This window comes from Bombina bombina, chromosome 2, assembly GCF_027579735.1.
Source record: "Bombina bombina isolate aBomBom1 chromosome 2, aBomBom1.pri, whole genome shotgun sequence".
Lineage (NCBI taxonomy): Eukaryota > Metazoa > Chordata > Amphibia > Anura > Bombinatoridae > Bombina > Bombina bombina.
The window spans coordinates 1,317,050,193-1,317,065,547 of record NC_069500.1 but is presented as its reverse complement, the minus strand read 5'-3'; the positions used below and the strand labels follow the sequence as shown (position 1 = coordinate 1,317,065,547).

Here is a 15,355-nt window from a genome sequence, read left to right as displayed (position 1 = left end):
TTTCTGGTAACAGGCTTCCTAGCCTGTATTAAGGTATCAATAACTGACTCAGAAAAACCACGTTTTGATAAAATCAAGCGTTCAATTTCCAAGCAGTCAGCTTCAGAGAAATTAGATTTTGATGTTTGAAGGGACCCTGGATCAGAAGGTCCTGTTTCAGAGGTAGCGACCAAGGTGGACAGGATGACATGTCCACTAGATCTGCATACCAAGTCCTGCGTGGCCATGCAGGCGCTATTAGAATCACTGATGCTCTCTCCTGTTTGATTCTGGCAATCAATCGAGGAAGCATCGGGAAGGGTGGAAACACATAAGCCATCCCGAAGGTCCAAGGTGCTGTCAAAGCATCTATGAGAACTGCTCCCGGATCCCTGGATCTGGACCCGTAACGAGGAAGCTTGGCGTTCTGTCGAGACGCCATGAGATCTATCTCTGGTTTGCCCCAACGTCGAAGTATTTGGGCAAAGACCTCCGGATGAAGTTCCCACTCCCCCGGATGAAAAGTCTGACGACTTAAGAAATCCGCCTCCCAGTTCTCCACTCCCGGGATGTGGATTGCTGACAGGTGGCAAGAGTGAGACTCTGCCCAGCGAATTATCTTTGATACTTCCATCATGCTAGGGAGCTTCTTGTCCCTCCCTGATGGTTGATGTAAGCTACAGTCGTGATGTTGTCCGACTGAAAGAAGGGCATTGAGAACTGCTCTCAATTCCAGAATGTTTATTGGTAGGAGACTCTCCTCCTGATTCCATTGTCCCTGAGCCTTCAGAGAATTCCAGACAGCGCCCCAACCTAGTAGGCTGGCGTCTGTTGTTACAATTGTCCAGTCCGGCCTGCTGAATGGCATCCCCCTGGACAGATGTGGCCGAGAAAGCCACCATAGAAGAGAATTTCTGGTCTCTTGATCCAGATTCAGAGTAGGGGACAAGTCTGAGTAATCCCCATTCCACTGACTTAGCATGCACAATTGCAGCGGTCTGAGATGTAGGCGTGCAAAGGGTACTATGTCCATTGCTGCTACCATTAAGCCGATCACCTCCATGCATTGAGCTACTGACGGGTGTTGAATGGAATGAAGGACACGGCATGCATTTTGAAGCTTTGTTAACCTGTCTTCTGTCAGGTAAATCTTCATTTCTACAGAATCTATAAGAGTCCCCAAGAAGGGAACTCTTGTGAGTGGAAAGAGAGAACTCTTCTTTTCGTTCACCTTCCATCCATGCGACCTTAGAAATGCCAGTACTAACTCTGTATGAGACTTGGCAGTTTGAAAGCTTGAAGCTTGTATCAGAATGTCGTCTAGGTACGGAGCTACCGCAATTCCTCGCGGTCTTAGTACCGCCAGAAGAGCACCCAGAACCTTTGTGAAGATTCTCGGAGCCGTAGCCAATCCGAATGGAAGAGCTACAAACTGGTAATGCCTGTCTAGAAAGGCAAACCTTAGATACCGGTAATGATCTTTGTGAATCGGTATGTGAAGGTAAGCATCCTTTAAATCCACTGTGGTCATGTACTGACCCTTTTGGATCCAGGGTAAAATTGTCCGAATAGTTTCCATTTTGAACGATGGAACTCTTAGGAATTTGTTTAGGATCTTTAAATCCAAGATTGGCCTGAAAGTTCCCTCTTTTTTGGGAACCACAAACAGATTTGAGTAAAACCCTTGTCCTTGTTCCGACCGCGGAACCGGATGGATCACTCCCATTAATAAAAGATCTTGTACGCAGCGTAGAAACGCCTCTTTCTTTATTTGGTTTGTTGACAACCTTGACAGATGAAATCTCCCTCTTGGGGGAGAGAATTTGAAGTCTAGAAGGTATCCCTGAGATATGATCTCTAACGCCCAGGGATCCTGGACATCTCTTGCCCAAGCCTGGGCGAAGAGAGAAAGTCTGCCCCCCACTAGATCCGTTCCCGGATCGGGGGCCCTCGATTCATGCTGTCTTAGGGGCAGCAGCAGGTTTCCTGGCCTGCTTGCCCTTGTTCCAGGACTGGTTAGGTCTCCAGCCTTGTCTGTAGCGAGCAACAGCTCCTTCCTGTTTTGGTGCAGAGGAAGTTGATGCTGCTCCTGCTTTGAAATTACGAAAGGAACGAAAATTAGACTGTCTAGCCTTAGGTTTGGCTCTGTCTTGAGGCAGGGCATGGCCTTTACCTCCTGTAATGTCAGCGATAATTTCTTTCAACCCGGGCCCGAATAAGGTCTGCCCTTTGAAAGGTATATTAAGCAATTTAGATTTAGAAGTAACGTCAGCTGACCAGGATTTTAGCCACAGTGCTCTGCGTGCCTGAATGGCGAATCCGGAATTCTTAGCCGTAAGTTTAGTTAAATGTACTACGGCATCTGAAATAAATGAGTTAGCTAACTTAAGGGCTTTAAGCTTGTGTGTAATTTCATCTAATGGAGCTGATTCAAGTGTCTCTTCCAGAGACTCAAACCAAAATGCTGCTGCAGCCGTGACAGGCGCAATGCATGCAAGAGGTTGCAATATAAAACCTTGTTGAACAAACATTTTCTTAAGGTAACCCTCTAACTTTTTATCCATTGGATCTGAAAAGACACAGCTATCCTCCACCGGGATAGTGGTACGCTTAGCTAAAGTAGAAACTGCTCCCTCCACCTTAGGGACCGTTTGCCATAAGTCCCGTGTGGTGGCGTCTATTGGAAACATCTTTCTAAATATCGGAGGGGGTGAGAACGGCACACCGGGTCTATCCCACTCCTTAGTAACAATTTCAGTAAGTCTCTTAGGTATAGGAAAAACGTCAGTACTCGCCGGTACCGCAAAATATTTATCCAACCTACACACTTTCTCTGGTATTGCAACTGTGTTACAATCATTCAGAGCCGCTAACACCTCCCCTAGTAATACACGGAGGTTTTCCAGCTTAAATTTAAAATTTGAAATATCTGAATCCAGTTTGTTTGGATCAGAACCGTCACCCGCAGAATGAAGCTCTCCGTCCTCATGTTCTGCAAATTGTGACGCAGTGTCTGACATGGCCCTAATATTATCAGCGCACTCTGTTCTCACCCCAGAGTGATCACGCTTACCTCTTAGTTCTGGTAATTTAGCCAAAACTTCAGTCATAACAGTAGCCATATCCTTTAATGTGATTTGTAATGGCCGCCCAGATGTACTCGGCGCTACAATATCACGCACCTCCCGAGCGGGAGATGCAGGTACTGACACGTGAGGCGAGTTAGTGGGCATAACTCTCCCCTCGTTGTTTGGTGAAATATGTTCAATTTGTACATATTGACTTTTATTTAAAGTAGCATCAATACAGTTAGTACATAAATTTCTATTGGGCTCCACTTTGGCTTTAGCACATATAGCACAGATATCTTCCTCTGAATCAGACATGTTTAACACACTAGCAAATAAACTAGCAACTTGGAAATACTTTTCAAGTAATTTACTATAATATGAAAACGTACTGTGCCTATAAGAAGCACAGAAAAAGTTATGACAGTTGAAAATTAATAAACTGAAAAGTTATAGCATCAAATTCTTTGTAAAAAATTCAATTTTAGCAAAGGATTGCTCTCCATTAGCAAAGGATAACTAACCCTGACAGCAGAAAAAAAATAAAAAAAAATAAAATAAAAAAAAATACAGAAATAAACGTTTTTTTATCACAGTCAACTACAATCTCACAGCTCTGCTGTGAGTGATTACCTCCCTCAAAACAAGTTTTGAAGACCCCTGAGTTCTGTAGAGATGAACCGGATCATGCAGGGAAGACAATAAACTTCTGACTGAATTTTTTGATGTCTCCCCCTCACACATAACAGTGAGAGAGATCAGTAAACTGTCATAAATTAAATAAAACGACTGCCAAGTGGAAAAAATAGTGCCCAAAACATTTTTTCACCCAGTACCTCAGAAAATTAAACGATTTTACATGCCAGCAAAAAACGTTTAACATTAATAAATTGAGTGTTATTAAAAAGCCTGTTGCTAGTCCCTGCAAATTAGGCTAAAGTTGTATGCATACAGTATAATTCCAGTGAAGTGCCATTCCCCAGAATACTGAAGTGTAAAATATACATACATGACAGCCTGATACCAGTTGCTGCTACTGCATTTAAGGCTGAGTTTACATTATATCGGTATGGCAGAATTTTCTCATCAATTCCATTGTCAGAAAATAATAAGCTGCTACATACCTCTTTGCAGATTAATCTGCCCGCTGTCCCCTGATCTGAAGTTTACCTCTCCTCAGATGGCCGAGAAACAGCAATATGATCTTAACTACTCCGGCTAAAATCATAGAAAAACTCAGGTAGATTCTTCTTCAAATTCTACCAGAGAAGGAATAACACACTCTGGTGCTATTATAAAATAACAAACTTTTGATTGAAGGTATGAAACTAAGTATAATCACCACAGTCCTCTCACACATCCTATCTATTCGTTGGGTGCAAGAGAATGACTGGTAATGGCAGTTAGGGGAGGAGCTATATAGCAGCTCTGCTGGGTGAATCCTCTTGCACTTCCTGTTGGGGAGGAGTTAATATCCCATAAGTAATGGATGATCCGTGGACTGGATACACTTAACAAGAGAAATCATATTTAAAACTAAATACTTACCTGTAAAATAAACCCTAAGCTAGCTACATTATAACTAACTAGTCCTAAAGCCCGTTCACACGGGCCATTTTTGCAGGGTACAGCGGTCCCACCCCTTGCGCTCTCTACCTGCCCCTCTCTTTTGCTCTCTCTCCCCCCTCTCTTTTGCGCTTTCTCTCCCCCTCTCCTTTGAGATCTCTCTCTCCCCCCTCTCTTTTGCGCTCTCTCTCCCCCCTCTTTTGCGCTCTCTCTCCCCCCCACTTTTGCACTCTCTCTCTCCCCTCTCTTTTGAGCTCTCTCTCTCCCCCCTCTCTTTTGCGCTCTCTCTCCCCCTCTTTTGCGCTCTCTCTCTCTCCCCCTTTTGCGCTCTCTCTATCCCCCCTCTTTTGCGCTCTCTCTATCCCCCCTCTTTTGCGCTCTCTCTCTCCCCCCTCTTTTGCGCTCTCTCTCCCCCCTCTTTTGCGCTCTCTCCCCCCCTCTTTTGCGCTCTCTCTCCCCCTCTCTTTTGTGCTCTCTCTCTCACCCCTCTCTTTTGCACTCTCTCTCACCCCTCTCTTTTGCGCTCTCTCTCCCTCCTCTCTTTTGCACTCTCTCTCTCCCCTGTCTCTCTCCCCCCCTCTCTCTCTCCCCTCTCTCTCTCTCTCTCTCCCCTCTCTCTCTCTCTCTCTCTCTCTCTCTCTCCCCTCTCTCTCTCGTCTCTCTCTCTCTCTCCCCCCCCTCTCTCTCCCCCTCTCTCTTTCTCCCCCCTCTCTCTCCCCTCTCTCTCTCCCCCTCTCTCTCTCCCCTCTCTCTCTCTCCCCCTCTCTCTCCCCTCTCTCTCCCTCTCTCTCTCCCTCCCCACTCTCTCTCTCCCTCTCTCTCTCCCCTCTCTCTCTCTCCCTCCCCTCTCTCTCTCTCTCCCTCCCCTCTCTCTCTCTCTCTCTCCCTCCCCTCTCTCTCTCCCTCCCCTCTCTCTCTCTCTCCCCTCTCTCTCTCTCTCTCTCTCCCTCCTCTCTCTCACTCCCCCTCCTCTCTCTCACTCCCCCTCCCCTCTCTCTCTGCCTCTTCTCTCTCCCCCTCCCCTCTCTCTCTCCCTCCACCTCCCCTCTCTCTCTCCCTCCCCTCTCTCTCTCACTCCCCCTCCCCCTCTCTCTCTCACTCCCCCTCCCCCCCCTCTCTCTCTCTCCCTCCCCTCTCTCCCTCCCCTCTCTCCCTCCCCTCTCTCTCTCCCCTCTCTCTCCTCCTCCCCCCCCCCCCCCCCTCTCTCTCTCTCTCTCCCCTCTCTCCCTTCACCTCTCTCTCTCCCCCCTCCCCCTCTCTTTCTCTCCCCCCCTCTCTTTTGATCCCTCTGTCCCCTTTCTTTTGCTCTCCCCCCTCTCTTTTGCTGTCTCTCCCCCTCTCTTTTGCTCCCTCTCTTGTGCTCTCTTTATCTCCCCTCTTGATCTCTCTCTCCCCTCTTGATCTCTCTCTTACCTTTCTTATCTTTTCCCTACCCCCTCTCTCCCCTCTTTTGAGCTGTTTTGAGCTCTCAGACTGCACAGCCTTTCACGGCCCGCCTGGCCCCGCCCCTTCATGCTCGACCACACCCCCTCATGACCCTTGCGCTCGGTCACGCCCCTTCACGCTCGGCCACGCTCGGTCACGCCCACTTCTGCTCGCAATGCAGAGCAGAGACTTAGGGACTCTCAAAGGCCAGGTGTGTTTGTCGTCGTGCTGTGCTGTCTACTGCGCATGACAGCTTCAGACAAACACACTTGGCCTTTTATTATATAGGATAGTTACATTGTAGCTAGCTTAGGTTTTATTTTTATTTCACAGCTAAGTTTGTATTTATTTTAACTAGGTAGACTAGTTAGTAAATAGTTATTAACTATTTACTAACTACCTAGTTAAAATAAATACAAATTTACCTGTAAAATAAAACCTAACCTGTCTTACACTAACACCTAACCTTACACTACAATTAAATAAATTACATTAATTAAATACAATTAACTAAATTACAAAAAAACAAACACTAAATTACACAAAATAAAAAATAAATGATCAAATATTTAAACTAATTACACCTAATCTAATAGCCCTATCAAAATAAAAAAGCCCCCCCAAAAGAAAAAAAAACCCTAGCCTAAACTAAACTACCAATAGCCCTTAAAATGGCCTTTTGTGGGGCATTGCCCAAAAGAAATCAGCTCTTTTGCCTGTAAAAAAAATACAAACAACCCCCCAACAGTAAAACCCACCACCCACACAACCAAACCCCCCAAATAAAATCCTATCTAAAAAACCTAAGTTCCCCATTGCCCTGAAAAGGGCATTTGGATGGACATTGCCCTTAAAAGGGCATTGAGCTCTTTTTCCCGCCCAAACCGTAAGCTAAAAATAAAACCCATCCAATAAACCCTTAAAAAAACCTAACACTAACCTCCGAAGATCCACTTACAGTTTTTGAAGACCGGACATCCATCCTCAACGAAGTGGCAGAAGTCCTCATCGAAGCCAGCAGAAGTCTTCATCCAAGCGGGCCGAAGTCTTCATCCAGACGGAATCTTCTATCTTCATCCATCCGGCGTGGAGCGGCTCCATCTTCAAGACATCAGGCGCGGAGCATCCTCTTCTTCCGACGGCTAACGAAGAATGAAGGTTCCTTTAAGGGACGTCATCCAAGATGGTGTCCCTTGAATTCCGATTGGCTGATAGAATTCTATCAGCCAATCGGAATTAAAGGTGAAAAAATCACATTCTATTCACATTAAAGGTGAAAAGCTCACATTCTATTGGCTGATTATTATTTAGTTAATGATAGTAATTTTTATTTAGATTTATTTTAATTATTTTAAAGTTAGTGGGTGTTAGGGTTAGGATTACATTAGGGTTAAGTTTAGGGGGTTATAACTTTTGTATAGTGGCGGCGATTTTGGGGCAGCAGATTAGGGGTTAATAACAGTAATGTAGGTTGCGGCGATGTTAGGGACAGCAGATTAGGGGTTAATAATTAACTAGTGTTTGGGATGCGGGAGTGCGGCGGTTTAGGGGTTTATATGTTTATTATAGTGGCGGCAATGTCCGGAGCGGCAGATTATGGGTTAATAATATTTAACTAGTGTTTACGATGCGGGAGTGCGGAGGTTTAGGGGTTAATATGTTTATTATAGTGGCGGCGATGTCCGGAGCGGCAGATTCGGGGTTAATAATTTTATTTTAGTGTTTGCGATGCGGGAGGGCCTCGGTTTAGGGGTTAATAGGTAGTTTATGGGTGTTAGCTCACTTTTTGGCCTCCCAGGCAAAATTTTGAAAACTGAGGTAGTTACGCTGCATTACGGCCAAAAAAGTGTGCAGTACAGCTGTACCTGCAAAACTCGTAATATCAGAGCCATAGAGCCATAACGCTGCTTATTCACCAATAACGCAAAACTTGTAATCTAGTCGATAGTTTTCTGAATAAATTATATATATACATACCTGTCATGTCTAATATGTCATATTTTTTAACACTTATTATAAACTATCCAATTGAAAAAAAACACACACACACACACACACACACACACACAGTCTCCATTAAGCCCTTAAACTAATTTGGGATTTCAGTGATTGGCATCCATTCTTGGCAGTTCTAAGTGTTGTTGTTAGAAACTGGAGATCAAATCTTGTGTGGTAACAATCTCGGCTGTGTTTACCTTGGAAAGATTGTGATCACTTTGTTAACAAAAAAAATAAAAAGGCTGCTTTAGTTTTTTTGAACAAAAAAGAATGTAAGGTAAAGTACTTAAACTCTCTTTAAAGGGAACAGTAGCTATTATGCAAACTGGCATAACACAAAGGCAATATACACAGGATACAACTTGCATTTTATATGGAATTGTATGTGACTTTATGGCTTCATGTTGATGAGAGTCTGCATTTAAATCTAGGTATACATAAGGCAATAGAATAGCATGGTGGCAGTTGTAACCAACTCTTTAGAGACACACAGCATTGCGCAATGAAGACACACCTAGTAGGTAAGTAATCAGCTGTCCTCCAGAAAAAGTTTAAGGGGATTTTATATAATTTTTGGATGAATGAAAGATTAGTCTGAGAATAACATGTAGATGTATTTTTTAAAGTTTCATTAGTTGTTTAAATTATGACAAAATTAGTGTAAAGTTTTAATGTCTATTAAACAATGGGAGCTGCCATGTTTTAACTTAAGTTACCTTCCGTCTCTGCTGAAGCTAATTATAGACAGTTATAAATCACTAGAGTGTGTAGCCAACGGCTGTGTGAAATATAAGTGTTCTACACTTCCACTTCAGGGACTGATAAGCTAACAATTTCAGAATGGAATTACAGGAAAAGGGAACAAAGTAAATAATGCAAGTATATTGTAGAGTTTCCTATTATATATATATACAATTTATCATTTTATATTACCATCTCAAAGTGTTTAATGTCCCTTTAACCATGTTTTTCTGATGTGCTGTATATATAATTTGGCAGCTAAAATATTTAAATCAATAACCATCCCAATACATTGGGAAAGCTTAGAAATAGAAACAAATACTCAAGATGCCTATGATTTTTATAAATTGGAATCGAGGTCAAATGTTGGATCAGTGTACCCCATGAAGTTATAACAATAGTGAGTTTTTATGTTGGTTTATGCATTTCTCTTTGTCTATTGCAAGAATTTTAGACATAAAGATAATTCTGTATTTTCTCCCAATTATGATAAATGGGTATTATATCTTCACTCTAACAGTGGTCACAGTTCTGAAAAGCATAATTACTGCTGACAAAAAGAAGTTATTATGCTAGCACAAAACCTTGTGCTCTCAAGGCAATAATTTAATCAAAATGGCTAAGTAAAATATTATAATCATAAAATATTGCAAGCCTGAAATAATTAAGTACTAAAAGCCTGTGTAATTGCACAGAAGCATGGAGACTTACGTCATAACTAAAGTTTCATCTCCTGGTTCACTCAGCAGTCCATCCACAAATAAAGATGTGCTGGTGAAATTGTGTATACTCCATGTCTGTCCCTCATCTACGCTGAACCTGTAAGAGATATAAGCGTTAGAGCATTTAGGAAATCTAAAACAAGAACGGTCTACTTAACATTTGTAAATAAATTAGCTAATTGGTTAGAACACAGTTTAACCCCCTCACTACGGGTATTTGCCCAAAATAACTGAGAATTTTTAGCATTTTTGCCTGTCAAAACTATATATTATTTTAAGTAGACAACCCAAGGTTTGAACTAGGCTGATTTTGATATATTTCATGTCACCATGTCACCGCCAAATGCGATCAAATAAAAAAATATTTTCACAAACTTTGGGTTTCTCACTTAAATTATTTACAAAAAGCTTGTGCAATCATAACATAAATGTTTGTTAAAGCTTCTTTGGGATCCCCTTTGTTCATAAATAGCAGACAACGCATAGCTTTGCCAATTCTTTTTGGTAATTAGAAGGCTGCTAACTGCAGCTGCGCACAACACATATTATTACTGGCAGTGAAGGGGTTAATCAGGTAGCTTGTAAGGGTAATTTTTGCTTTAGTGTGGAGATTACCCTCCCACCTGACTCTTCCCAAATCCCTGGTCCCTCCCAAACAGCTCTCTTCCCTCCCTCTCCCCCCACTGGTCACCACCATCTTAATTACTGGCAGACAGTCTGCCAATATGAAGTTTCATGGCAATTTTTTTTAAAAACATTTTTTATTTTTTTTATTTTCTGCAGTGCCTACCAGTACCTATAAAATGATTTTTTTTTTTTTAAAGATTCTGTAGAGTAGTGGTCCCCCCACCTGACCCTCTCCCGTGATCATCAATTAGGGACCCCCACAACCCCACCCCACCTTTTTTTCTGTAGCATAACTCCCCTCATTTTATTTTTTATTTTCCGCAGTGTAGGGCTCTCTCATTTCCTCCTCCCTCCCCCCCTCTGCTGCTGGACTGACCACCAGTCTCCCTGAATTCCCTGTAGCAAAACCCACACAGCGTCACCGTCTGTAACAATCTGGCATCTGTCTTCATTTTAAACTGGAGCGCTGATTGCGGCAGATGCCATGAGCTCAGGAACTCCAGCTCTCAGCCGTACTTAACAGCCAAGACTGCTGGAGCTTCCTGCAGCTCCGACATATGTTACGAGGTACGATAAGCAACGTACCACACAACGTATATATACGTCGCATTGGGCTACGGGGTTAAAAGGACAAAGTCAAATTAAACTTTTGACAATTCCAAAGTGTGTACAAATAAAAAAAAAAATCCATTTAATGGGAAACAACCCAAAATGTTTCCTTAAATGATTCAGGCAGAGCACACATTTTAAAAAACAACAACTTTCCATTTGACTTCTATTATCAATTTTTGCTTCATTCTCCTGGTATCCTAGTGGTGCAGAATCTGTTGGCGCTCTACAAATAACTGATAATAATAATATCTATTGTTATAGAATCAGCAGTGCACTAATGAGCGCAAGCTGAACACATCTGGTAAGCCAGTAATATGTGCAGCGACCACTCAGCAAGTGGCTCTTAATAGTGCATTGCTGCTCCTGAGCCTACCTAGGTATTCTTTTCAAAAAAGGATAACAAGGGAACTAAGCAAATTAGATAATAGAAGTACATTGGAAAGTTGTTTAAAATTGCACGCTCTATCTGAATCATGAAGAAAAAAAACATAATTTATGCTTACCTGATAAATTCCTTTCTCCTGTAGTGTAGTCAGTCCACGGGTCATCCATTACTTATGGAATATTTCTCTTCCTAACAGGAAACTGCAAGAGAATTACCCAGCAGAGCTTGCTATATAGCTCCTCCCCTCACCTGTCATACTCAGTCATTCGACCAAGCATACGAGAAAGGAGGAACCATAGGGTACAGTGGTGACTGGAGTTTAATTAAAATTTAGACCTGCCGTAAAAACAGGGCGGGCCGTGAACTGACTACACTACAGGAGAAAGGAATTTATCAGGTAAGCATAAATTATGTTTTCTCCTGTTAAGTGTAGTCAGTCCACGGGTCATCCATTACTTATGGAATACCAATACCAAAGCTAAAGTACACGTATGAAGGGAGGAACAAGGCAGGAACATTAAACAGAAGGAACCACTGCCTGAAGTACCTTTCTCCCAAACACAGCCTCCGAGGAAGCAAAAGTGTCAAATTTGTAAAATTTTGAAAAAGTGTGAAGCGAAGACCAAGTCGCAGCCTTGCAAATCTGTTCAACAGAGGCCTCATTTTTAAAGGCCCAGGTGGAAGCCACAGCTCTAGTAGAATGAGCTGTAATCCTTTCAGGAGGCTGCTGTCCAGCAGTCTCATAGGCTAATCGTATTATGCTACGAAGCCAAAAAGAGAGAGAGGTAGCCGAAGCCTTTTGACCTCTCCTCTGTCCAGAGTAAACGACAAACAGGGAAGAAGTTTGGCGAAAATCCTTAGTTGCCTGCAAATAGAATTTCAGGGCACGGACTACGTCCAGATTATGCAAAAGTCGTTCCTTCTTTGAAGAAGGGTTAGCACATAGAGATGGAACAACAATCTCTTGATTGATATTCTTGTTAGTAACTACCTTAGGTAAGAACCCAGGTTTAGTACGTAGAACTACCTTGTCTGAATGGAAAATCAGATAAGGAGAATCACAATGTAAGGCAGATAACTCAGAGACTCTCCGAGCCGAGGAAATAGCCATCAAAAACAGAACTTTCCAAGATAACAACTTGATATCAATGGAATGAAGGGGTTCAAATGGAACGCCTTGAAGAACATTAAGAACTAAGTTTAAGCTCCACGGCGGAGCAACAGACTTAAACACAGGCTTAAGCCTAGTTAAAGCCTGACAGAAAGCCTGAACGTCTGGAACTTCAGCCAGACGTTTGTGTAGAAGAATAGACAGAGCAGAAATCTGTCCCTTTAACGAACTAGTAGATAAGCCCTTTTCTAAACCCTCTTGTAGAAAGGACAATATCCTAGGAATCCTAACCTTACTCCATGAGTAACTCTTGGATTCGCACCAATGTAAATATTTACGCCATATTTTATGGTAAATTTTTCTGGTAACAGGCTTCCTAGCCTGTATTAAGGTATCAATAACCGACTCCGAGAAACCACGCCTTGATAGAATCAAGCGTTCAATCTCCATGCAGTCAGCCTCAGAGAAATTAGATTTGGATGTTTGAAAGGACCCTGAATTAGAAGGTCCTGTCTCAGAGGCAGAGACCACGGTGGACAGGACGACATGTCCTCTAGGTCTGCATACCAGGTCCTGCGTGGCCACGCAGGCGCTATCAGAATCACCGAAGCTCTCTCCTGTTTGATCTTGGCAATCAAACGACGAAGCATTGGGAATGGTGGAAACACATAAGCCATGTTGAAGACCCAAGGGGCTGTCAGAGCATCTATCAGCACCGCTCCCGGGTCCCTGGACCTGGATTCGTAACAAGGAAGCTTGGCATTCTGACGAGACGCCATGAGATCCAGATCTGGTTTGCCCCAACGACGAACCAGTTGAGCAAAGACCTCCGGGTGAAGTTCCCACTCCCCCGGATGAAAAGTCTGGCGACTTAGAAAATCCGCCTCCCAGTTCTCCACGCCTGGGATGTAGATCGCTGACAGGTGGCAAGAGTGAGACTCTGCCCAGCGAATTATCTTCGAGACTTCCAACATCGCTAGGGAACTTTTGGTTCCCCCTTGATGGTTGATATAAGCCACAGTCGTGATGTTGTCCGACTGAAATCTGATGAACCTCAGAGTTGCTAACTGAGGCCAAGCTAGGAGAGCATTGAATATTGCTCTTAACTCCAGAATATTTATTGGGAGGAGTTTCTCCTCCTGAGTCCATACTCCCTGAGCTTTCAGGGAATTCCAGACTGCTCCCCAGCCTAGAAGGCTGGCGTCTGTTGTTACAATCGTCCAATCTGGCCTGCGAAAGGTCATCCCCTTGGACAGATGTGGCCGAGAGAGCCACCATAGAAGTGAGTAATCCCCGTTCCACTGACTTAGCATGCACAATTGCAGCGGTCTGAGATGCAGGCGTGCAAATGGTACTATGTCCATTGCCGCTACCATTAAGCCGATTACTTCCATGCACTGAGCTACTGACGGGTGTGGAATGGAGTGAAGGACACGGCAAGCATTTAGAAGTTTTAATAACCTGGCCTCTGTCAGGTAAATTTTCATCTCTACAGAATCTATAAGAGTCCCTAGAAATGGAACTCTTGTAAGTGGTAATAGAGAACTCTTTTCCACGTTCACCTTCCACCCATGCGACCTCAGAAATGCCAGAACTATCTCTGTATGAGACTTGGCAGTTTGAAAACTTGACGCTTGTATCAGAATGTCGTCTAGGTACGGAGTCACCGCTATGCCTTGCGGTCTTAGTACCGCCAGAAGCGATCCTAGAATTTTTGTAAAGATTCTTGGAGCCATAGCTAATCCGAAGGGAAGAGCTACAAACTGGTAATACCTGTCTAGGAAGGCAAATCTCAAATACCGGTAATGGTCCTTGTGAATCGGTATGTGAAGGTAGGCATCCTTTAAGTCCACCGTGGTCATGTACTGACCCTCTTGGATCATAGGAAGGATGGTTCGAATAGTCTCCATTTTGAATGATGGAACTCTTAGAAATTTGTTTAGGATTTTTAAGTCCAAGATTGGTCTGAAGGTTCCCTCTTTTTTGGGAACCACAAATAAATTTGAATAGAATCCCTGCCCGTGTTCCATCCGCGGAACTGGGTGGACTACCCCCATTAGTAAGAGGTCTTGTACACAGCTTAGAAACGCCTCTTTCTTTGTTTGGTTTGCTGATAACCTTGAAAGATGAAATCTCCCCCGTGGAGGAGAAGACTTGAAGTCCAGGAGATATCCCTGGGATATGATCTCCAACGCCCAGGGATCCTGGACATCTCTTGCCCAAGCCTGGGCGAAGAGAGAAAGTCTGCCCCCCACTAGATCCGTTTCCGGATAGGGGGCCCTCTCTTCATGCTGTCTTGGGGGCAGCAGCAGGTTTCTTGGCCTGCTTGCCCCTGTTCCAGGACTGGTTAACTTTCCAGTCCTGCCTGTAACGAGCAACAGCTCCTTCCTGTTTTGGAGCGGAGGAAGTTGATGCTGCTCCTGCCTTGAAGTTACGAAAGGCACGAAAATTAGACTGTTTGGCCTTTGATTTGGCCCTGTCCTGAGGTAGAGCATGGCCCTTACCTCCCGTAATGTCAGCAATAATTTCTTTCAAGCCGGGCCCGAATAAGGTCTGCCCTTTGAAAGGAATATTAAGCAATTTAGATTTAGAAGTCACATCAGCTGACCAGGATTTAAGCCATAGCGCTCTACGCGCTTGGATGGCGAATCCGGAGTTCTTAGCCGTAAGTTTGGTTAAATGCACAACGGCATCAGAAACAAATGCGTTAGCTAGCTTAAGTGTTTTAAGCTTGTTCATTATTTCATCCAATGGAGCTGAGCGAATGGCCTCTTCCAGAGACTCAAACCAGAATGCTGCCGCAGCAGTGACAGGCGCAATGCATGCAAAGGGCTGTAAAATAAAACCTTGTTGAACAAACATTTTCTTAAGGGAACCCTCTAATTTTTTATCCATTGGATCTGAAAAGGCACAACTATCCTCCACCGGGATAGTGGTACGCTTAGCTAAAGTAGAAACTGCTCCCTCCACCTTAGGGACCGTCTGCCATAAGTCTCGTGTGGTGGCGTCAATAGGAAACATTTTCCTAAATATGGGAGGAGGGGTAAAAGGCACACCAGGTCTATCCCACTCCTTGCTAATAATCTCTGTAAGCCTTTTTGGTATAGGAAATACGTCAGTA

At 43.6% G+C, this 15,355-nt stretch overlaps 1 protein-coding gene across 1 annotated transcript in view; it reads right to left on the bottom strand.

Annotated features, from left to right (window-relative positions):
• SORCS2 (sortilin related VPS10 domain containing receptor 2) overlaps nucleotides 1-15,355 on the bottom strand; it is a 1,789,666-nt gene that overhangs the window by 264,721 nt on the left and 1,509,590 nt on the right. The window contains exon 14 of the mRNA XM_053704165.1: nucleotides 9,489-9,596. Coding sequence (XP_053560140.1) covers nucleotides 9,489-9,596 — 108 coding nt within the window. The remainder of the gene's footprint in view (nucleotides 1-9,488; nucleotides 9,597-15,355) is intronic.